This window comes from Festucalex cinctus, chromosome 1 (genome assembly GCF_051991245.1).
Source record: "Festucalex cinctus isolate MCC-2025b chromosome 1, RoL_Fcin_1.0, whole genome shotgun sequence".
In the NCBI taxonomy this organism is placed as follows: Eukaryota; Metazoa; Chordata; class Actinopteri; order Syngnathiformes; family Syngnathidae; genus Festucalex; species Festucalex cinctus.
Genome location: NC_135411.1, coordinates 38,456,236 through 38,480,843, shown reverse-complemented (window position 1 = coordinate 38,480,843; position 24,608 = coordinate 38,456,236). Strand labels below are relative to the sequence as shown.

The following is a 24,608-nucleotide window of genomic DNA, read 5'->3' as shown; positions in this document are numbered from 1 at the left end:
TCCAGACCTTTTAGCAGCATATTTGTTGACAGGTTAATAAGGGAAGGGCCCATCTTTTTATTTTTTTGGCAGCCTTCTGAGTCAATTGTCCAATTGATTTTAGTCCCCTGAAAAAGAGACAGCTACATTTTAAAGAGCTGTAATTCCTAAACCCCTGCTCCAATTTGGTTGTCAATACTCTCAAATTAAAGCAGAGTGTCTGCACTTTAATTCTATATTGATGATATGATTGTATCCTGGATATTATTTTTTTTTCCAACAGCTAAAATAACAAAACGTGTCACTGTCCAAATACTTTTGGGCTGTATTTACCAATTCCTGCTGCCAATCGTGCTGCGTGCCGGGCAGTGGGATGATCAACAAACTTTGATCATAACGATTATGATAATTATATCAATGCATTTCATTAATTATTTCTGCAATGATTCCGAGAGCGATGCCCGTTGTTTTCATATTTATGAGTTAAACAAAATGACATCCACGCACATTTCCATGTAGCTCAGATCTGTCTGTCTGAGCTGGACTTGGAACACGGTCCCAGCAGACGTATGGCTTAGACGATTTTCTGCCACTAAATTGTCAGATGCGCAGGTTGCACGTCCAAGAACACACCCTCGCTACGCCCAGCTTGGTGCAGGACTGTCAGCTACTGTAAATTCTAGGGGTGTGGTCAAAAAATTGATACTGCAATATATCGTTGCAGGCCTCATTACAATACACGTATCGATACGCAGGCGTCAGAATCGATATTGCTTGTTAACTTTAAATAGGCAGTTAACGTTTACCTTTGCAGCTTGCATTGTAGCTAAAAAATAAAAACCAGCAGCGTCTTTGAAGTTAATTGCCTTCAATTAATGCAAAAATAGCTGATTGGACACTATCTTGCTAAGAAAAATTAAAGCAGAGGAAGAATATTAATATTTATTTACTTATAAACTTAACATTGCACGTCTTTATGTACCAGTTTTCCTATATTTTGTTTAAAAATGAAATAGAATGTGTTACATGAAAAAAATGCTGTTTTTATTTCCCCAAATATTTCAAATAAGCACATTTTAGAGCTGTAATTTTAATACTTTGATATTCGGCTCATGCCTATTAATAAATGTTCCCGGTGCAAATTTAGACCAGGCACACCGCTTTGGTGGTAAACCAGAAGAGCTGTTAACAAAAATATTTTTGTCAGTCAGCATAACAAACATATCTTTTAGGAATACATATGACTGTTATTATGTAATGCAAGAAAATAAATGTAACATATTGGGATAGATATCGCCGTGAAGATCATGTATTGGGACACATGTATCGCGATACGATACGTATCACGACCCCTGTATCGTGATACGTATCGTATCGTGAGGTTGGCAGCAATACCCAGCCCTAGTAAATTCCCAGCCAGGCACAGCGAGGTTTGCGTATGCATGAAAACCAGGATACACACAGCATTTCCGCTGTGCAAGTGCATCACCAAAAATAGAGCCCTTTACGTTACAGCAGCGATCCATCCAATTACCCTGTGACAAATGTAGCAGCCGGTGCTAACATTGGCTTGTTGACAGGGTGCATTTCATTTGGGGACCTAATACATGCATTACTTTCACAGTTTCAGATTATTGATGTATCTCTTTGATCCTTTGATCCTGAAAAAGTAGATTTGATGATGATCATGGAAACCTTCACCTGTTCCTTATACCCGCTTCCTTTTAACCAGTCTCTCTACCCTGAGCGACTTATGGATGCAAGCCTGCCCACCAACATTTGCCCCTGTCAGTCAGTCTGAACCAGCCCCCCGCCAGTCCTTTCTTATCATCTTACCCCATGGGTTGGTCTCACGCTTTTTCAGTCTACTCTTGCCAGTGTCGCCAACACTGACCTGTCACAGAGACGGCTCTCATAAAAGTACTGACTGAAAACTGAGATTCAAATCCAGGACTTTTTTGCAATCCAGGGACTGTTGTGTGGAAACTGGGAACACGTACCTGGAACTCATCTTGGAATATTTTCCATTTACAGGAGCTTGTTAATTGGATGCCCTCAGAGCATTTCTTCACTGTGCAGCGGGTACTTGAGAGCAGGTTTGAGTTTGTGAGGGTGTGTGTGTGTTCGCAGGCCTGGACAACAGTTGCGAACTCCTTCCGTGTTAGCTGTCCCAGTCTTGTCTTTGGACATGGCGTCCTTAAGAAGCCTGATTCTCGCGCTGCTGATGGCGCTGCTCTGCTCCTTCCACACCCCGCTGGCTCCTGTGGCCAAAGCACAGGATCTGCCATTCCACTCCGAGCAAGGCCTGATGGCCGATGACGACGACGATGATGATGATGATGATGGAGATGATGACGACGACGATGATGATGACGACGACGATGATGACGACGACGACGATGACGACGACGACGATGATGACGACGACGATGACGACGATGATGACGACGACGATGATGATGATGACGACGATGATGACGACGATGACGACGATGATGATGACGACGATGATGATGACGATGATGATGACGATGACGACGATGACGATGATGATGACGACGATGATGACGATGACGACGATGATGACGACGATGATGATGACGACGACGACGATGATGATGACGACGACGATGATGATGATGATGACGACGACGATGATGATGACGACGATGACGACGATGACGATGATGATGATCATGAAGGTCAGTTCAATGTGTATGTTCATGTAAAATAGCTTTTTCATGTTATGTCAGACCACTTCCGTCCTGGATTTATTTCTATTTTTGACACTATTTTTATAAACAAATTCTGAGTTAACAAATAACTAAATAACTTTTTTTTTTTTTTTAAACATCATTTTAATGAGGCATCTTCCTAGTACATTCCAAACACATGCATGTTAGGTTCATTGAAGATTGGAAATTGTCCATCGTGAATATGAGTGTGGATTGTTGTTTGTCTAATGTCTGCATATGGCAACCAGTCCGAGGTGTAACCCGCCTATTGACAATCTGGACATTTGTGATATTTGCCCAATGCAACGCAATGCAAATGCTTCTTTTATCCCGTGAAAACAAACATTGTGTTGTATCGCTTTTGCCTGTATCACACAAACCAGGCAGATTGTTATTGGAGCCAAGCGACATTTCATCACATTTTGAAATCAAAACAAATCAAATTACAAGGATCCAAAGTCCAATGCTTTTCAATAGACGGAGAGAGTCATTTGACCGAGTTGACCACCATTTTGACTTAAGCTCTGAATTGTCGATAGTCAGGTGGGATAGGCTCCAGCTCACCTGTGACCTTTATGAGGACACGTACATGGTAGAGTAAATGGATGGATAGAGTGGTGTAGTGGGATGTATTTCACAAAGGAGGCTCAACAAACTGTAAGATTAACCCTGAACAACGAGTTGACATACCATCAGATAGGAAACTCTGCGTTTTCGGTTCCAGTCCATCTGATCCCAAAGGGTTATATCACCGCTGCGTTGTCTCACCTGGACTTCCTTACTCCCAAAGTTAATAGACCGCCTCAATGGAGCCCCGATTCATCGAGTCACCATGGCAACGGGGAAGCCAGGCACGGCGCCGCCCTTTGCTTCCGTGTTGCTTTTTTATTTTATTTTTTTCCCCTTTCACCGAAAATCTTAATGAGATCATATGTCGAATTTGAACATGTCTTTATTTTTTTTTAAAAAAGAGAGAGAGAGAGAGAGACAAAAAAGTGCAACACCGCAGCGGCTCACCATAAAGGAAGGCGACGTGGGAGAACATTACTGCTCCGTCAATGCGTAAATTTCAATGTATAGTCCTTTGCAATCACAATATTACAGCGGAAACCTGTTGTATGATAGCTCATTTATTCATTTCATTTAGATCCTGTGAGGGAGAAGCGCACTTGATTTAATATAATGAAATATAAAACACTTAGATGAAATATAAAAACATTCAAATGGGTATAAGAAAAAGAAAATGGAGCGCAATACTGCTCTGATGTGAGCGCATATGACTACGTGGTAATGTTGCAAATGTCAGGACGCATTAAGTTGTGCATGTACATGATGGACTGTGATGTGAAACGGTACCTCTCAAAAAGGTAACCGTGCGGAAATGCCAGATATGCGCGGTCTGATAACATTCTCGCAACGAATATTTAATTCCCTGCGCAATAAAGCGGCACCTTCATCAATATGTTCATTGTCAAAATGGCATGCCATGTTGGTGACAAAAGTGGACTTTACGCTATAGACTACAGTAGTGTTGTGTCGGTCACGACCGATTCGTTCTTTAGAACGAATCTTTTCAGTGAACGTGAGTGAACGGGTCACTTCTCGAAGTGATTCGTTCTCTTCTCAGTTCATTTGAGAGCAGCCACGCTCATGCCGTCAGTCTTCGCGAACGGCCAATCAGAAGCCAGCGTCAGACGTCAGATGTAAGATCCATTTAGAAAGATTTGGTGAACAAATCTTTTGAACGGTTCTTTTAAATGAACTGATTCTAGTGATTCAGTTCACCTAAAAGAACTGTAATGCCCATCACTAGACTACAGGCGTATTTACGCAAAAAGTTGCCGCAGCAGACTGAATGAATGAGGAAATGAATTGTCGTGTGCGGCTGAAAGGAGGCGGGGACAGGGAAAAACTCGAGGCTCATTGTGACAAACCTGCTACCAACCAGGTTAGGTTGATGGACCATGTTACTATGGTAACTGACCGAGAGCTTAAATGACCTCTTTTTATGAAACAGGTTAGAGTTCCCGCTTATCCTCTGGTTTCAGTTACCTCCCTTTCTGAAACGGAAAACGCAGAGTTTCCCACTTTTCAGGGTTTCTTTACCCAGATTTCTCACTAAACCTGCTTTGTGAAATACACCCGTGGTCCCTAGAGAAGTGGGCATACTCTCAATTTTCACAAGTTCAATAGATAGATAGATAGATAGATAGATAGATAGATAGATAGATAGATAGATAGATAGATAGATAGATAGATAGATAGATAGATAGATGCATAAAGAGGAAAGAAGATGGCTAGTTCTAACTTAAGCCGTGTAGCAGTTTATCGAATTCCAAGCAACTTCTTTGTCTTATATAAAGTTTTGCCAAATTTGGTTGCGAGAGCATGTTTCTTTGGTAGAACACTGATCCTGATTTTTTACCTTTTCAAGTTGTACTTGTTGTAATACGATAATGCCTGTTGTGTACTTAATTAGCATCAGTGCAAGTCAGCATAATCAGTACGTCCTCGGGAGGAACATTTGTACTCATGTCAAGGCGTCTGCTAGCATTAGCACCCTTTGACTACTTCAGAGAGAAACGCCTTGAGTAACTTGTCCTTGGATCTACTTATTCAGAGAAGCATTCGATAGATTCAACTTGTTTGGGCAAAGCATTTGCCAGAAATAGACACAGACTTTTCTGCTAGCTCTTAGTTGCTGTCAGCTATTAGCCCTTAGTCGCTGCTTGTTGGTAACGCTTCCTTTGTGGGTGTATTTTCCTGTGTGTGTGCTTGCTGTGTTCACTAGTGTGATGGATTAAATGCTAAGAAAAAGTGTGAATTCATCTGGAGATTATGCCAGCCAAATGTCTTTGGACGAGAGGTGGGGTACACAAAGGACCGACTGGTTGGTGGCCATCCTCAGGCACGTGTGGACAATCAATCATTCACATTCGCTATGTACAATTTTTAGTCAACAATTACCCAACATGCGTATTTTTACCAAAGCATGGGGCGAACATGCACACTTCACTGTTCTGTGAGATGAGCTAACCTGAGTTTGAATTTTGAATTGACAGTTGATGAAACTAAAACCAAATACTGAGCAGCTACATCAAATTCAACTCATAAGTATTGGTAGTAGTAGTAGTAGTAGTAGTAAGCTACAAAATAGTGCATGAGATCAAAAGAGTTCTATCAACCTGATCATCTCTGTCAGTTGTGTTTAGAATTCACTATCATTTTGTCCAAGTCCCTCCTCCACCACTTTCTAGCTTGCCAATGTTCCTTCCTGTCTCTTACACTTTGTTCTTTTCCCTACTTAACTTTAGAGTTATGAGCACTTTGGGGGAATTGAACTGGCCCACCTGAAGCCCATCTGTCTGAAGTTCCTCGTACAGTACACTAGATATGAACTTGGGGACTGCAGGAGTAATTGTTTGAGAGAGAGAGATTGAAAGCACAAAAAGACAATTTGACATCTGAGCCTGTTTTGGATAAAACAGTCACCGATTTTCTCATCTAGTCTTTTGATCATGTTTCTATGGAAAGAATGCTTCCTCTTCTGGGAACATCCTTTCTTCTTTTCTTTTTTGAATTTGGATTTTCCTGCGTTTTTGTCCTGTTCATGTGAGTCTACAGAGAAAGAGAGACTGATTGGGGGTTGAAATTTGCTACTCAATAGACTGAGAGGGAGATTTAAGCTTGAGGGGAGGTGCAGGAGGGCCACTTTGGAAATTCATAGATTTTTAAATAAATAAAAATAAACAATTTTAAAAAGTTACCTAAAAATGAGATTTTACACTTTTTACGACTCAACATTGGATTCTATGACCCTTTAAATGATATTCTGGCTGGCTCAACAGGAGATAAGTTTCTCTCTTTCTTCAGTATTTCTTTCTCTGTAGAACATCTGTGCCACTGTTGAACAAAGAGGCTTTTTTTTCAAGCACTGAAATAACACCAAATTGTGACATTTCAATGCATATGGGAACTTTTTTTTTGGAAACGTGTAATAATAATATTAAGCAATTTTTAAAGCAGCAGCTTTGTAACCTCTAAATGTTTGTTTGGCACTGTAATAATTTTTAAATGATTGTGGACTAATTTGAATTTTTAAGGGCATGTTTTCCCTTTAATTATTGCATTGATGAAAAGAATTGGTGCCCAACCTTCAGGGAGAGAGTATTTGGGAAAAGAGAGAAATATTTAAGAGCTCTGTTAAATGTCAACTTGTCAAGAGATGAAATGGTTTGATGCTTTTTTCTTCTTCTTGTTCTTTCTTATCGCCAAAGCAGTTTTGTGTTGACTGTGAACATGTGTTTTACAAAGAGCAATCATCACTGTCCATATGTCTTTAAACCTACTTTAAATCATTCAATAAACCAATTGTACACAAATGTAAAACATGACTACAAGCAACATATTTCTAGCACTCAACACATTACAGCCTGTAAAAATGTTTCATCTGAATATTGCTTCAACAGAACTGATGTTTTTTGTGAAAATGTGAGTTTTGATCGTGTTTTCTTAAAATACATGCATACGAGGATCTTATTGCAATCAAGGGACTCGCTGAGGAAATTCAAGGTGAGTTGTGTACATTGTACAAAATATCCGCTGGAAATGGAATACAGCACCAAGTGTACTGTAAATTTTTAAGAAAAAGAAAGCATCTGTACAAGATATGGCTATAAGATCACATTGCTGCATGTTTACAAGCTCACTTATAGACACACTTTTACGCGTTTACAATATGTATGAATCAACTGCTGTAAAATGAATACAGTACACAAATAGAAAAGGCAATTAAACAAACAATTTACACTTATAATTAGTGCTGTCATTATCGAATATTTTTAGACTTCATTAAAGGCCCAGTCTGCCGGTTTCACTCAGGAAAATGCACTTTTTAAATACAGGATTTAAACAAACAACTTCTCAATTTACAGATGTGGGCTTCTCTTAATGTGTGGTGGTGATTTTGTCCTCAGCCCCCAGGCTGTATTTTGTATATTTTGTATTCACACAAGCTTCGGTGAGTGAGTGAGTGAGTGAGTGACAAAAAATAAAAATAAAAATACGTGCGTGCTTTCAAATTGCCGCGGGAGTGACGTCACACAGCCGGCAAATTCGCCCGGCTCCGTTTGCGACACACCACCCCCCGCTCTAGAATTGGCTGGAGGGGTGTAAACACTGTCTTTCCACAGAAATGTCCGCTGTTTACAAAACAAAACGCAAAATGGCAAAATACAGGCTGGGGGTGTGGGGGTTTAGGACAAAATCAACCCGGCACGTTATGAAAAGCCCATATCTATAAATTGAGAAGTAGTTTGTTTGTTTAAATCCTGTATTTAAAAAGTGCATTTTCCTGAGTGAAACCAGCAGACTGGGCCTTTAATTAAATCGATTATTCAATCGATTAATCAACTAATCAGATTCCTCTTAATTTTGAGTTATATTACAAAAACTTTTTTCCCCCTTGATTACTGTTTATTAACCAGTGATTGGTGGTTATTTCGTACTTTGTATTTGTAGTGATTTAAAAAGAAAAGGGGAGATTGTTGTACTGTGTTACCATTTCAGTCAAAGTAAAAACAGATGTTTGCACATGTCTTATTTTGATCATGCACAGAACATAATCATTCTTCTTTCATGAAAAGACTATGGAAATCAGTGAACAATTATTGTTAATATGCTGAAATCAGAGGAGTTGGAAAATATTAAATTAATTAAGTCTCCAAATGATTGCTCGATTATTAAAATAGTTGCTTAATTGATAATCAATTACTTGTCAATTACTCAATTACTTTTAACAGCTCTACATATAATCGGAACCACTTTTATCAGACAATTATAATGCAATACGCCTTACAATATTGCCATGGACGTACGCTTTCAACTTTAATGCGATATATTTTATGTGTAGTGTAAGCATAAGGGAGCTTATGTTTGTTGATCACTTTAGATTGTGTATGATGACCATATTTACAGATGACGATGACGACGATGATGACGACGACGATGACGATGATGACGACAACAAAGATGATGATGACGATGATGATGACGACGATGATGACGACGATGATGATGGAAAATATCACAAGGGCTCTGTCTGTGCATACTGCGAATTCTGTGAGGCAAGTCCGCCACAGACTACTACATCAATGAACGAATCATGTGGCAACATTTTAAAAAAGCAGTTGACAATGAATAACAATGACTTCAAAATCAAATTTCCACTAAAATGTCAACATTTCCATCTCATTTGCATTACTTGTACAGGCAATCCTCAATTTACGAACACAATGGGTTCCGAGACGTTTGTAAGTCAAATTTGTTTGTAAATCGAATCACATTACATTTTGTGTAAAAAAAAATCGAATTTTATCAATCTTTTTGAATAAAATAAATATTTGTAAAAAAATGAATCAAAAAAATCAATTATATATCATGTATACCTTCTATACAGTACATAAAACATACATTAAATTACATCATCCACTATCCATCCATTATCTGAACCACTTTTCCTCACAATACAGTAAATTAAATTTTTACACAGTACAAATGCAATTAAAACAAAAAAAAATATGCTTACTGTACATAGATGGTGGTGGAGTTATTGAGTTGAGTTCATGTGAAGTTGCTGAAGTAAGGCATACGTATTGGGTGTAACAGTCTTAGGAAGCTATGTTTTCAGATTGTCCCTGAAGTGCACATGAATGTGATTGGCGCGGATGACGAGTCAAGATGGCAACTGCCGGGTCAGATTCAAGTGATTTTGAAGCTGAAGAGATATTGCACATTTTGCTACTACAGTACTCACAGTGTGGCGCCAATGTTAAGTGCATGAAATCACATCAGCATTCTTTGGAAATGTATATTTTTAACAACAATGAATAACTGAAATATAGATATTTTTATAAAGTTGCTGCCTTTTAAAACAAATACAGAAGATTAGACAGACTATGTATATCATACAGGGTCAGGCAAAATGATCTGACACATTTGTAGGTTTAATAAAAGACAACGTAAAGAAACAAAGTGTTTTTATTTTTGAAAAGTACATATAATGCCATCCTGTTTCATTAGGATTTGAAAATGGAATCAGTCAAATGGGATCCGTTATTGACTACACGCTATCGTTTTTGTTTCAATGCAGATCCAGTAGCTCTGAAGCTGGTAACCCATAACAAGATGGGGTTACGAGCTGGTGCGGGATCATGTCTACCAAGTTTGAAGTGCAAACGGAACGCTCGTTGTGTTGCAGTTACAGATTTGTTTGTTTTGATAAACGTTTCCACAATGAAAGCACGATGTTCACCAGCCAATTCATGGCATCAGGTGAAAAAGAAACAAAAAATAATGACACTATATAGAAACAAAAAGGCATTATATGAAAAAAAAAAAAAGGCATTATATGTACCTTTTTTTGTTTCTTTACTTTATTGGTCTTTTATTCAACCTACCATTGTGTCAGATCATTTTGCCTGACGCTGTAAACGAGAGCATGGGCACTATGTTAAAACAAGTGACTGGTCTTCTGTTTGCACACGGTCCATTTAGCGGGCGCGCAACAACACAAAGCTAACCTTTGAATGCATGGGGAGAGTTGCGTACCGGACAGATATTTTGTTTTGTTTTTTTTCAAGAAGAAAGAGCCTATGTACCGTCTTTTTCTTTCTTCTTCTTCTTAAAAAAAAAAAAAAAAAAAAAAAACATCTGTCCGGTACGCAACTCTACCCATGCGTTCAAAGGTGAGCCCTGTGTTGTTGTGCATCCGCTAAATGGACCGTGTGGAAACAGAAGAGCTGTTGTGAGCGGAAATAACAGGTGTTGTTGAACGGCTGCGGTTAGATAATCCTGTCGTTTAAAAACCACGGCTAATCGTAAAACCGGTTAATTGCTGCATCCTTAGTGGCCACTGGCCGTGGCTCCAACCTGTGCCGTTCATCGCCAAACACAGAGGTAGTTGAAATGCGCAAATGGCGCGGTGTTTCTCGGTGGGGTTGTGGCAGAGAGGGGCACTACAGTGCAATACTGTACTGTAATGTATGATGTGGCGCACACTTAAATATGAACTTCAATAAAATACAGCTTTTAGGGACATCATTCAGCTCTTGTTCGTATCTGTGAATGTTCCTGAGTCGGATGTTCGTAACTAGAGGACTACCTTACTGCAAATGTATCCACTTTAAAACTCTATAGGTTCTGTTATATGATATGTGACACTTTTGGCACGTGATCTCTTTTCAGCACTGTGACAGCTGTGATAAATGTCCTTGTGAAGAAGGAGACAAGTCGGAACACTGTGATGACTGCAAGGTGAGACACTTTGGAAAGCTTATAATCAGCATGTCCTCAGTATTGTTATTATTTATTTTACGGTAAATACAAAAGCCTTGAAAATGGCAATAATAATACAAGTAGAGTGGAAATAATCAAATGACAATTCGGCAGCACTTCCTCATATCATTCACGAAAGCATTTTCCTACACGAAATGCAAACTACAAATGAATGCCGAATCAGAATTGTCGAATTCGTGTGAGCACAGGAGTGTGAGAATGGCAACGTGTTTTACGTAATACGTAAGTGTGTGGGTGGTGCACAGTGTTGTGTGCAAGAGCGACATCCGAAATGTTTGCGTGTTTATGGGAATGTCTAGCCAACTAACGAGCATTAAATTAAAGTAAAACAATCAATCAAGAACGCTCAGCTAGGTAGTGTATCGATGCCTTTTCTCTATTGAAGGGAGTTTGCTAACACTCTTACCACTAGCTAGCTAGCTGCTACGACGAATCACTAATAGATGTAAAAGGTTACCAAAATCGGGTGGAAGAAAGCATCCTGGGTTCTGCCGTTGGCAAGTGTGTACAGTGAGGGATCCTGAGGGTTATTATCATATTAAATTTTTTATTTTTTTTGGACTATGACGTGTTTTGGCAAAAGTATAATTATTAAACCATTAAAGTTGATTCAGGACATGCTACTTAACAGGTAAACAAATGGCGAACACGGGCTTTGCATGCAAGTCCAAGCTCTCATCAAATGCATTGCAAAAAGAGTTTGAAAACAACAGGAAATTATGTCAACAGTCTTAAAAACACGAGCTATACAGTCTGTGAATGTCTCAGGTCACTATTTGCTTTATCATCATTTATTTGCAGCTTGAAATCTATATTGTATGTATGTATGTATGTAATGTATTTTTTTCTTGTTTTATTTAAAGGGACAGCAACATGAAAAATCAACTTTTTGGAGCTTTTAGCCATGTTAAATGCTAGGTTATTCTGCTCTCCAAGCACCAGCCCTTTCCAACCTAAGAAAACGAGCGAGTGCTCACTTTATGACATCATAAAGTGCAGAAACCACCTGCACCGCCTCTGCGGACTAAACGCACGCCCGCTCCATGGGATAGTAACAAAAGTAGCCTTTATCAGTAAAGATTCTGTCCAAATGAATTCAAAACAATCAATTATCCTTCACATTTGCAATGCCAAAGTCTTAAAATCAGTACTGGCTGATACCTGTATGAACTACAAGTTATACATTTGCACTGTTAGACCTAACTGAACGAATAGTATAGTGGTTATTGTGCTTGCTCAGAGGACTGCTCAAACGCAGCGCTACAACAGCAGACTGCAGTCGGCTCGCCGGGGGCGTGGCAATTATACAGGAAGAGGCGGGGTTTTACTGAACCTGGCATTTTACTTTCACGTCTGCAACAGGCACCATCTCCCTGTTATTTTTCAAAGGTCGCCTTTTCTTCTGGTTTTCACCAGTATTCGACTAGGAATGGTTGTAATTCTCATTTTTCCTAATGTTGAATACCTCGCCACCAGAACAATATTGCATTCCGAGGTCCTAAATTTTGGAATGACTTGGATACGTCGTCGAAAAATGTATCCTCCTATCCTATCCTCCTGATTATTTACATTTCCCTTTTGCCTATTTATAATGAAATCTTAAATCCGTTTTTACTGTATGTACCTCTTATGCTCTGTTCTTTCTTTTCTTAATTCTATTTATTTTGTTCTCTTGTTTTGATAAATTTTATTGTCTATCTATATTTGTATGTATTTATTTAATTTGATATAAGCCATTAATTTGATATAAGGCATTTCAGCTTCATTCCCTCCTTGCGCTGTTTTTAAATTGTGTTAAAATTGGAATTGGTAGATGGTTCAGTGGTTTCTTCACAAACTGATCATAAAAGAGAATAACTTAAAGGGCGGGAACTTCGGATGAAAGTTGGTAGATTATTTGATTAACTTTGCTGTAATGCTTCACATCTAGGCAATTACTGCCGGCTGACACATTCTACACCACTCTAACGCTCATGAGGTAGACCTTTTGTCACGAATACTTGTTTGGCACAAACTAGATTTGTGAGATTAAGTACTGCTATTGTCATCTATATAATTACAAGGATAAGAGGCAGACATCTTAAGTGTCAGTCCAACACATTGTGAGTGAGTTGACTGTTGATTTTGGTCATTCTTTTCGCAGATGTGCAGTTTCTGCCATGTATGTCCCGCATGTCAAACTCTCTGCCAACCCGGTAAGTGACTATTAAACTGACCAAATTTCTCAAGAAAGTGTAGATTAATGTTGCTTTTGGTCACTCTGATTATATAAGAGAATCTTTAAATGCTTGAATGTTTGCCAGATACAGTACATTGAATACAACGCAACAGATGACATCACCTGTTGCATTACAGTGACATGGTTTTTGGTGGTCTAGAATATTTTTTTCTGTAATTCCGCAAATCATTGAAACAAATATTGATGTAGTGTTTTATGATACCATCGATATAATATCAGCCTTTAGAAGAACAGCGATGTGGTTTTAATGATGATACAAACAATTCTGATTCCTCCAGGGGGGTTCCTTGACAAAGTGACTGGTTCAATCTACAAGTGAGTCATTTCAGTATATTAAGATTAACACGTGATTAACTAATTTCCAAATCTTATTAATCATTGTATGGAATCTAATTTCCTTGTCTCAATACATAGGACTGTTGCTGATGTCTTTGAGGAGGAGGATGACAACAACTGAGGGCTGCCCTCGTGTGGCCAATCGAATGACTCACCTTCACTGATGATTGCCTTTTTTTTGTTGTTGTTCTTTTTTGGTCACTTGGGAATCTCACTGGTGACTTAATATACAGTGCTCAGCATATATGAGTACACCTGCTTTGAACAATTGAAAGATTTTAGTCAATATCACAATGAACATATGAACAATTTTCAAAATTGGCAAAATGTTTTCTGTAGAATATGTGCTTAGTTTAACTCACAACATGAAAATAAGGTTGATAACAGAATGTATAGATTACAAAATTAACGCAATAAATAATAAATAATAAATGTAAAAAAAATTAACGCATCAACACAACAACTACTACATCTTGTATTTTCTATGACATCCATTTTATGGATAGCAACATGTCTGCTTGGTCTGGAATTAACAATTCTTTTTCCCTAATTATTTGTGCAAAAATTTTCTTTAATAAATTTGTTAAAACTACTTTTTTTGTGTGTACTAATAAACAAATCTTGTTGACAATAAATGGCCCACACGTGGGTGTATTTTGTAGTATAGTATTCCATAGAAAATCTTGATTCTGAAAGGAAACTAAAGGTGTTCTTACAACCGTGTTGCGGTGTACTCATTTATCCTGAGCACTGTAAATTGTGAGAATAAGACCTTAATATATTTGTGTTATTTGTTAATTGATCAAACAAAGCCAAGCTGTTGAGAAATATTCAATAGTATGTGCCACTCGAATTGTTGGAATAAAAAGAGGGTACATTTTCACTGGTGTTCTATTGACTATTTGGAGCACTAAAATATATGGTGATGTGGTGAACAGTGACCTGCGGTGAGGTTTTTGTCTGGTGACACTGACTCCTCCAGATAGTATTCACTGACGTCACAGGATCGCAAGTGGGTCTCTCATGGTGGGTCAACTTTCCAGTGGACTCAGCTGTTTCAATTATTGAATGTTCTTTTGTTATTGATGAATTCACCCCCGGCTTCCTCTAACGTTACTTATTTAAGCAAGACGCACACACACACAAGCTTACATCATGTAAGCCACACATGGTCTCCCAGGCGGAGAAGTGAACACACAACAACCAGCTGTTTAAGCAAGACGTATGCGGAAGATATAGCTCAACACTCCTTGCAGAGGTACTCCTTGAAACGTTTGATGAGTGGAATCGATTGGATTACAAACATTTGCCAATGTTATTGCCCAGACCGGACTGCATGGCAACATCATGTACAGAATGCTCTGAGGTAGGATAGCTCGATCCCAAAACACGGACATGCTTGTGTCTCTGTACTTTCGGCTTTTATAGGTTGCTATGTGCATTTATCATTTGTGAACTCAAGGTGAAGAATCTAGGGTTATTTTTTAAACCAAGTTAGCTAGTTCCCCGACTGTGCTAGCTACGAGCACTAGTATGTTACAACAACAACATTGTTGATTCATCACTTTTTTTTCCATACAATTTGAGATAGAGTTGCCACCTGTCATGTTTCTCCCAGAATTGTGCTCTTTTTTTTTTTTTTTTTTTTTTTTTCTTTTTTTTTAACAGCTGTCCCGGGACACAATTAATCAGGAAAAATGCCAAAAGCTAATTTGAATCCTTCACTCTGTAGTCTAAAAATTCCCCCTGTACTAATGGAGAAGGCTTTGTCACAAAGCGTATAGGTGCATTTTGAATTACCATAACTCAGACACTGTTTGTGCTCTCTGAAAAATTCCAACGTTGTCGAAAAGCCAAGACTTTGCTCTTTACAGAAAAAGTACTGTCATTACGCTAATTTAAGTCCTGCCCCTCACGGAAGCAGGGAAAAAGTTTTTGTTCCCCTTGGTGGTCACAACTAAAGAGTGCAGAGATAAGCAGCAAATAAATTGCTTAACAGAAACACAACACAAAACTAAAAAAACTAAATCAATTGGCCAAGATGGCCGCCGCTCTTTGTGGGCAGTCGCGCGAGAATCCCAGGCGTAACCTAATCAAGTGCCGAAGATGGCCGCCGCGCTGAGTGGCTGGTGGTGCTTGAATCCCAGGTGTACCTAATAAATTGGGCGAGGGGACTGTTATATTGGTGCGTAATGAAAACACAAGGACAACCGCTTTCTCTCGTGCCTCTCTTTACTTCTCCTCTCTCCTCTCGTTCACCAACACACTCCTTCTCCCCCCTTACATTCCACTCTACCACCCCTAGCGGATGGAGGCTGCAAGCATACAGTATTATGAACACAACATCTTCCTCTCTTCCAATAAAGCTAACTACTTCCTCAAACATTTTCAATACTGTATATCAGAGTAACATCTAGTGTCAACATAACATAGAAAACCAACAGCACGCATCATAGCAACAGTAACAGTGTGTACATTTATTTATTTATTTTTCCCAACATGGACATAACTTCTTCAGGTCATAACATAGTCCTTGGTCCAGGCAGGCGGACGCCTATCCCTTGAAGACCTGCATTGTTCATCAGCTTCTATACGAGCATCAGTTTCCGAATATGAATTCTGCGCTTCCCTGTCCATGTCTAGTTCAACGTCCCACGTTGGTAGTGCAGATAGGTGTGATGCATTCCAGGTCCTTCCATCATCCAGCAGATATGTGTGAGGACCTTTTTTCCTCATCACCACCCGAGGTTCAGTGAACTTTTGTTCTCCTTTTTTAACTTTCCATGGCTTTCTGACTCTCACCTGATCTCCAGGGTGGAAGTGTTGTTGTTTTGCACCTCTCCTCATGTCTGTGTACTTTTTCATCTTGTCTTGCTGGTGTTTCACCCTTTTCCTCATGACATTTTCCTGCATTGTGAAGGGATGGACATCCATTATCTGGAGTTTTGTTCTCATGTGTCTCCCATGAAGTAGATATGAGGGGCTGACTCCAGTAGTTGCATGAGGAGTTGCTCTGTAATCCATAAGGAATGATCGTAAGAAAGATTTCCAAGGTATACCTTGTATCGAAGCAGTCTGCAGGCAATCTTTCAACACCCTGTTGAATCGTTCAACTTCCCCATTAGCACGAGGGTAGTAGACTGATGTCCTCAGATGTTCAATGTCTCTCTGTTTGAGGAAGTTGTTGAACTCAGCAGAGGTGAATTGTGGACCATTGTCGCTCACAATCTCTTTCACATTCCCCTCCCGTGAAAAAACTGTAGACAGGAACTGGATAATTGTAGCAGTATCGACACGCGCAGCAAAAGCAACTTCTGGCCATTTACTGTGGTAGTCCACCAGTGTAATTGCAAACCTGCAGTCTCTCGGCCCCCTCTCGAAGGGGCCAACGATGTCAATGGCGACCTTCTCCCAAGCAGCTGAAGGCAGTGGAACAGGCGTCAGGGGTGTATTGTGGGTCACAGCTGACTTATCATTCTGAAGACAAGTGTCACACCCCTTAATGAATGCTTCCACCTGTCCGTCCATCCCAGGCCACCAGTATAGTTCTCTTAGCCTTTGTTTCGTGCGGACAATGCCCTGGTGAGTCTCGTGGGCTATGTCAATTAGTCGCCTTCGCAAGGAATCAGGAACCACAAGGCGGTAAGAACCCCTGACAATACAGTCATCCAGTAATGACAATTCATCACGTATCATGTAATATGGACGCAAGTCAGGGTCCACAGCAGTCATCTTTCCAGGCCATGGCTTTAGGAGTTGCGCCCCAAGCTTAGAAAGTACAGGGCAGGAGTGACATGCAACCCTGAAGTCATCCCTAGAGACTGCTTCAGCAGCAGACATCAGTGCTGCAACTGTCTCCACAGCCTCTGCGCGGTCCAGTCCAGTATCAGGGAGAGGCAGCCTGGATAAGCAATCAGCAACATCATTTTGTGAGCCGGGTCTGTACTGGACGTCATAGTCAAACTCCATGAGACGAGCAGACCACCTGGCTATGCGAAGGCCAGCCCGGTTATTTCCTTTAGACGTCAGGAGTGTAGTCAGCGCCTGGTGGTCTGTGCGCAACAGGAACCTCCTCCCCCAGAGCCAGACCCTCCACTTTTCAGCAGCCCAAACGCATGCCAGAGCTTCCTTCTCCACAATTGAGTATTTCTTTTCAGCATCACTTAGGCTGCGAGAGGCAAAAGCAACAGTTTCTTCCATACCAGCATCATTTATTTGTGTCAGGACAGCGCCAAGTCCATAATCTGAAGCATCGGTCGAGACCACTGTGCTTTTATTCGGATCAAACAGCGCCAACGCTGGGCCGGCAGCAATAATGCTTTTCACTTGGTCAAAACTCACTTGAGCTGCATCCGTCCATTTAAATTCAGAGTTCTTTCGCAGTAAGGTCCTCATTGGTTCCACCACACTTGCATAGTTGGGCATAAACTTGCTATACCACGCACTTAAGCCTAGAAATGAACGCAAAGAAGCTGCATCGGCAGGCGCAGGAGCATTCAGTATTGCCGTGACATGGGAGTCATTCGGCTCCAAGCCGACAGGCGATAGTCTGAATCCTAAGAAGTCAAGAGTAGTCTGCCGGAACAGGCATTTTTCCATATTCAGTTTCAAACCCGCCTCCTGAATGCGGTGTAGAACAGCTTGGAGGTTGGTGTCATGAGCAGCCTGCGACGATCCATAGACAATGACATCGTCCAAGTAGCACTGCACACCCTGTAGTCCACGAAGAATTTCCTTCATCATTTTCTGGAATGTAGCAGGAGCAGAACTCAGTCCATATGGTACACGGCAATACTGGTACAGGCCCTCGTGTGTGATGAAAGCAGCCAGCCCCCTACTGTCTTTGTGCAGCTCAAGCTGATGGTAAGCACTCTTCAGGTCTAGGGTGGAAAACATCTTAGAACCACGTAATTCTGACAACAAGTCCTCAATCAATGGTAAAGGGTGGCTGTCAGGCACAATTGCCTTATTTGGTTCCCTCATATCCACACACATGCGGATCTTTCCATTTCTCCTCCGAGTAACAACAATGGGGGACACCCATTCAGATGAGTCAATCTTCTCAATGACCCCTTGCTCCTCGAGCTCAGCCAGTTCCTTGGTGACAGCCTCACGAACTGCAAGAGGTAATCGACGAAGCTTTTGTTGGACAGGTTTCACCTCTGGGCGGATTTGCACTTTATGTACAAAATTCTTAGCAAGTCCAAGTCCTTTTCCCACCTTACAACTCATGGATGAGTGTACAGGGTCAGATTGAGAGATCAATGCACAAGCCACATCAGGGTCAGGCGACAGTTCCACCAACCGCCCCCCTTTAATTTCAATGTCAAGAGCTTCACACAAGTCCAGCCCAATCAAGGGCGTGCCGGATTCAACAACATTGAAAAATCCTGTGGCACTCCTATTCCGGTAAGTAACTGTAGCCTCGAGGCGGCCAAGCACTGGTAGTTTATGTTTTGAGTATGTCAGCAACCGTACTGTAGGTGGGCCAAGCTTGCTCTTCTTGAAGTGCTCCATGTACATCTGTTTTGGAATTATTGAAGCACCAGAGCCAGTGTCGACTAGCATATCACTGTTACAGATCTGATGTTTTCCCGTGGCAAGGGTGAAATTTCCCACAAGTCTCCCCTTAATAGTTTTTTTCTTGGCAACACACAGCACCTGCACTTCTGGAAGGTCCACTTCATTCACTGATGCAGTAGATCGGCAAACCCGAGCAAAATGACCTACTTTACCGCATGTGTTACATTTGGAAATCTTTGCAGGGCAAGACTGGTCATTAGCCAAATGAGTTAACGACCCACATCTATAACACCGACTGGCTCCACTTTGCTTGTTCTCTTTTTTCTTCCTGCTGGCCTCAGACCCAAACGCCCTGTTACACGTTGCCCCTTGGTGCTCATATATTGCATTTACATGGCTCGCTTCAGTGTCCATAAATGTCTTTGCATCAGCAACGGCTGTCTCCATTGTTCTGACCAAAGTTACAGCCTTATCCAGTGTCAGGTCAAGTTCAGATAGAAGTCTTTCACGGATACGGGGCATGCAAGTCTTCTCAACTATTTGATCACGTAGCATTTCATTCTCAAAAGCGCCAAAATCACATGTCCTGGCGAGCTCCCGTAGCGCTGCCAAATAGTGGTCAATTGACTCACCCACCGCCTGAGCACGCTGCCGAAAACGGTACCTCTCAGCAACAACATTGACTCTCGGCGTGAAGAAGATCCGTAAAGCCAGCACGGATCCATCGTAAGTGTCAGTAGAAAGCGGCAAGGTATTGTAGATCCTCTGACCTTCTCTTCCCAAACAATGGATCAGGAGTGCACGTTTTCTGTCCGCTGAAAAGTCCGAACCCCCGATCGCCAGCAGGTAGTTATCAAACAATTTCTTCCATGCATCAAACGTAACGGTCGGTTCGCCCGGGCACTCCAGGAACGCAGGAGGTGGTTGTAATCCAAGTAGTGACATGTCTTTTCAATTCCTTTATCCTCGTCGCCACTTGTTATATTGGTGCGTAATGAAAACACAAGGACAACCGCTTTCTCTCGTGCCTCTCTTTACTTCTCCTCTCTCCTCTCGTTCACCAACACACTCCTTCTCCCCCCTTACATTCCACTCTACCACCCCTAGCGGATGGAGGCTGCAAGCATACAGTATTATGAACACAACAGGGACGAGAATCCCGGGCGTACCTAATCATTTGTCCAAGGTAGTAGTAGTAATAGTATAATTGTAATAGTCATAAGGTGTGTTTCCATTACCCTTTTTCGCAAAAATAAAAGCGATATTGTACTATTTCGATAAAGTACCATTTCGAATTGACGGTGTTTCCATTGAAGAGAGTTTCGCTTCTGAGGCGCAATTCTCGGAAGGTCCCGTCTCGCGAGACCTCGCTGTTCTGTAGGAGGTGCTCATGATGTTTACGGTAGACTGACGCCCGGTGTAGTTATGTTACTTTAAAAACACTCACCCCTCATCGGGCAGTTTCGGGCATTTAGTGTTGGCGTTGTTGTGCGTGCCCCTCGGCAGTAGGCAAGCAGTTCTGACACGAAAGCGAGTGGCACCGTACTTCCTACTTCCTGTAATCGTAAAATGTTGCTGTTCCCACGCAGAGGCTGGGTAAAAGGCGGGTTACAAATTGTTAAAAGTTTCTGATGTTTTCTGGCATCCTCCCTGCGAAATTAACCAAATATGGCAGCACTGGATTTCAAGCTTTCCTCTCCTTCAACTTCTCGAAGGAGGCTCGCTCGATTACACCTCTCTCTCTTTTGCACTTATGACGTGCAGTAGCCGATACAAATCACTTCAGCATGTAAAAAGCTAACATACAAAACCGAAGTTAATAATTCTCAAAACAAATAGTAATTGCAAGTTTAATAAACATGCACATAAACAACGTGTTACAGTCCTTTCCTCCGTGACCGGGAGGGGGTCACATGACTACTAATGCGCAAAAAGTGTTTCCATGACACTTTTGCTAAATACTTCTTTTTCGATACGTCTCAAAATTGTTGACAATTGACAGACTGATGGAATGTCCACCTCGGTCTGTAAATTAGCGGTGACAAAGTGGTAACCGAAGCCTGGTTAAATCAAACCTGACAATTTTAGTTTTGTTCAGCTTGAAAAAATGACGGACTGACGATGACTGTATTCAACAATATTCCTATAAATCTGTGCAAGTTTTCAAATGATTACTTCCACGGCATTCCTAGGACGATGTCCCATCACTGGTGAGCTGTCTTCAGAAGAAGGACTTGAGGACTATGTACAGTACTACCATCATGTGTCTGACCCCTGCAATTTACTGCGATTGGCTGGCAACCAGTCCAGGGTGTACCCCGCCTACTGCCCAGAGCCAGCTGAGATTGAGACCCCCCGCTACCCTTGTGAGGAGCAAGCTGTTCAGAAGATGGATGGATGGATGGCAAAAGAAGAGAATGTTAATTTTCTTGACCGCTTATTCCTCACAAGGGTCGCGGGGGGTGCCGGAGCCTATCTCAGCTAGTAAGGAAATCTCAACATTGATTAACACAGAACAACTGCAGCGCAGCAGATATGTCTGCAATTATTGATGTTTTGGAGTTTCTTGCTGTGAACCAGCTGACGTTTAGAGGTGCCCATGATGCATACACTGACATGAATGAGGATGGATGTGGACTATTTTTGTCTCTTTTTGAGTTTTCGTTAAGGAAAGACACTGAATTAGCAAGGATAGCGAAAACTATTTCTGGTAATACAACATACATGAGTCATGCCATTCAAAATGACTTAATAGATGTGATGAGTGCTTTAGCAAGAGAGCACATAGTGAAAGAAGTTGGTGAATCTTTCTACACATTAAAAGTGGACGGAACCAGAGCCCCAACAGGGAGAGAGAATATAGCCATGTTTAATAGCTTTGCACTTACACGTTTGCACATGTTATGATAGGGACAGTGAGTTGTTCTCAAAATCTTCCCCACCCGACGTTCACTAGCAACCACTCCCATTGCAGACAGGTACCCAGTCATCATCTTACGGCCTATGTTGCCCCTGTCTGATGAATAAGCATAGGTTATGATATGAAGGCCTATGGTCTACATCAGGGTTCACCTCGAGGTCCAGAGTCCTGCAGGTTTTAGATGTTTCTGCCTACCAACACACCTGATCCCAAAGATCAGGATCGTAATGAGGCATACTGATGAGCTGATTATGTTAATCTGTTCAGCTAGTGGGCGGAAACATCTGAAGCCAGCAGGACTCCGGACCTCAAGGACCGGAATTGGTGATCTGGTCTACATGAAATATAAAATACAAAAATTGAACAGAGGTGGGAAGAGTATACTGTAATACTGGACAAATCCAACTGATGTCACAAAGTAAAAATATATTTAAAAAAAAAATGCGGTGACTTTCTCCACTTATTGAAAAGCATTGGATTTTGGATCATTGTAGTTAGATTTGTGGGGATTAATTTGATTTCCACAGACAATGAAATGTCGTTTGTCGACCATAAGAATCTGCCTGGCAGTTTGTTTACGCCTTATAAAAGCGTTTGCATTGCGTAATTATCAGAAATGCCCGGATGTTCGGAATTGGCAATGGATGAAGACAAGAGTACAGTACATATTTCTTCTTCACGTGTTTCAATTAAAGTAAAACGTATGGAGATTATGTAAAACTACTCTAAAGAGCATGTTAATGTTACCCACCTTTGTAAATCCCATAAAACATAAAGAAAGAAAGAAAGAGAAAGAAAGAAAGAAAGAAAAACAACAAAAAACCTACCTGATTTATTGCCCTGTTGATAGCAGCCTCTAACTTTATGTCGGATACACATCGACTCCTGGAAATGTTGTGATGTGCGCAAAATCTCCTCACACTCATCGCGGAACATCCTTGCTGTACCCCTTAATTGTAATAAATTAGTGGAAATGTCCACGTGCAAGAGATTTTGAGCTACCATTTCTCTTATTAAATTTCTATTTGGCTCGAGAGACACCATGTCGCCCACAATTCAAACTACTGACAGACAGCATTGACCGAAACTGCTTCCATAAGCGTTCAAGTTAAAAGACGGGCGAAAATAAATATTGCTTCCGGGTATGCTATTTCCGGTTGACCTTGTAATAATATCGTTAATTAAAATATCCCTCAATCTTTGCATTTTGGATTAGCATAGATTTGCTTCTTCGTGTTTATCTGGGAATACAAAAAAAAATAACATAAAAGTCAATTTCATGGCTGTATTTTCATGTAGAACGGCTCTTGTTTTCCTTTTTTTAAAGTAGCTCCAAATATTAAAAAAACGAAAAATGCCCCATTTTTTGGTTTTTAGATTTCGGATTCAAAAACGGAAATAGAATGAACTAAAGGTACACGGACCATTCTACATCATGCTGTTCATGCGGGTCTGTTCTGCTACCAGTGTGAGCTATTGCTGTAATTAGTGAACGGGTGTCAGATGTGAGAGGCTGTTTGTGTCGTTTAAGCAATTTACAGTGACACATTTAGTGACACAATGAGTTTTCCGAGATACCTTTTGAGAGAGCCTATATGATTATTTATTTATTTTTTAAACTTGCGAGCACATGCATACGATACATTGTATGGTAGCAGTAATAATTCACTTCACTGGAAGCAGCAGTTTGGCAGATACAATTAGTGAACAATTAATTTAAAAAGATGTTTCATTAAGTTAACAAACGAAACACAAAACAAAGAATATTACATTGAGTATTTTAACACTACACTCTTGCAGCTAACTATTGAAACACAGCTTTTTCTATCTGCCGCTTTCAGTGCGTTAATCCTAAACTATAAGTGACTGACTGAACCCAAACATATCGACATTCAATAAAACAGTACGTACAGTCATATATTCTGTATCCTTTACATAGAATGATTAAATACTGTGTTGTTGAAGTACTGATTAGCTGAAGAGGAGTTGAGCTCTTTCAATGAACAGTAGCCTATCTTGATTGTCATTGGGAAAAGAGGATTTGGGATTGTGAGTGTTTTGAGATAATAAGCGTGGTAACAGAACAAATTAAACTCCTGTCTCAATGCACAGTATATCCATCCATCCATTTTCTTGACCGCTTATTTCTCACAAGGGTTGTACAGTATATGAGACTCCATATTATGCTCTTGCTATCATTGTCTCTGTGTTATCTTTATTAGTGACTTCTTATTTAGTGCAAAACAGGCATATTCCGCTTGTCCTCATTAAGGATTTTAGGAGAAAAGTAGGGTGGACCCTGGACTGGTCACGATCGCCAATCGGAGGACACATGTAGACAAACAATCATTCACACTCTATGGGGAATTTACCAGAGCAGAACTTGTGAAGCAGACTTGCGTTAGAAACCACCCATTTATAACCACCCATTTGTTTATGTAATTAATAGTTGTGAATTGTGAATCTTTTTTTTTAGAGAGAGAGAGAGAGAGAGAGAGAGACGTTTGCACATGTTATGATA

At 40.6% G+C, this 24,608-nt stretch overlaps 1 protein-coding gene across 1 annotated transcript; it reads left to right on the top strand.

Moving 5' to 3' along the window:
- Nucleotides 1-1,868: 1,868 nt before the first annotated feature.
- On the top strand, nt 1,869-14,507 carry LOC144026248 (uncharacterized). Its single transcript, XM_077532866.1, has 6 exons — nt 1,869-2,681; nt 8,691-8,839; nt 10,959-11,027; nt 13,213-13,264; nt 13,587-13,623; nt 13,723-14,507. The coding sequence occupies exons 1-6, from the start codon at nt 2,168-2,170 to the stop codon at nt 13,763-13,765; spliced, it is 864 nt and encodes a 287-aa protein (XP_077388992.1). The 5' UTR covers nt 1,869-2,167; the 3' UTR covers nt 13,766-14,507.
- The last annotated feature ends 10,101 nt before the right edge of the window (nt 14,508-24,608 follow it).

Coding starts and splice junctions, on each gene's coding strand:
- LOC144026248 (XM_077532866.1), top strand. CDS start 2,168: ATGGCGTCCTTAAGAAGCCTGATTCTCGCGCTGCTGATGGCGCTGCTC. Junction 13,265..13,586: donor TCAAACTCTCTGCCAACCCG/GTAAGTGACTAT, acceptor TGATTCCTCCAG/GGGGGTTCCTTGACAAAGTG. Junction 13,624..13,722: donor GTGACTGGTTCAATCTACAA/GTGAGTCATTTC, acceptor CTCAATACATAG/GACTGTTGCTGATGTCTTTG.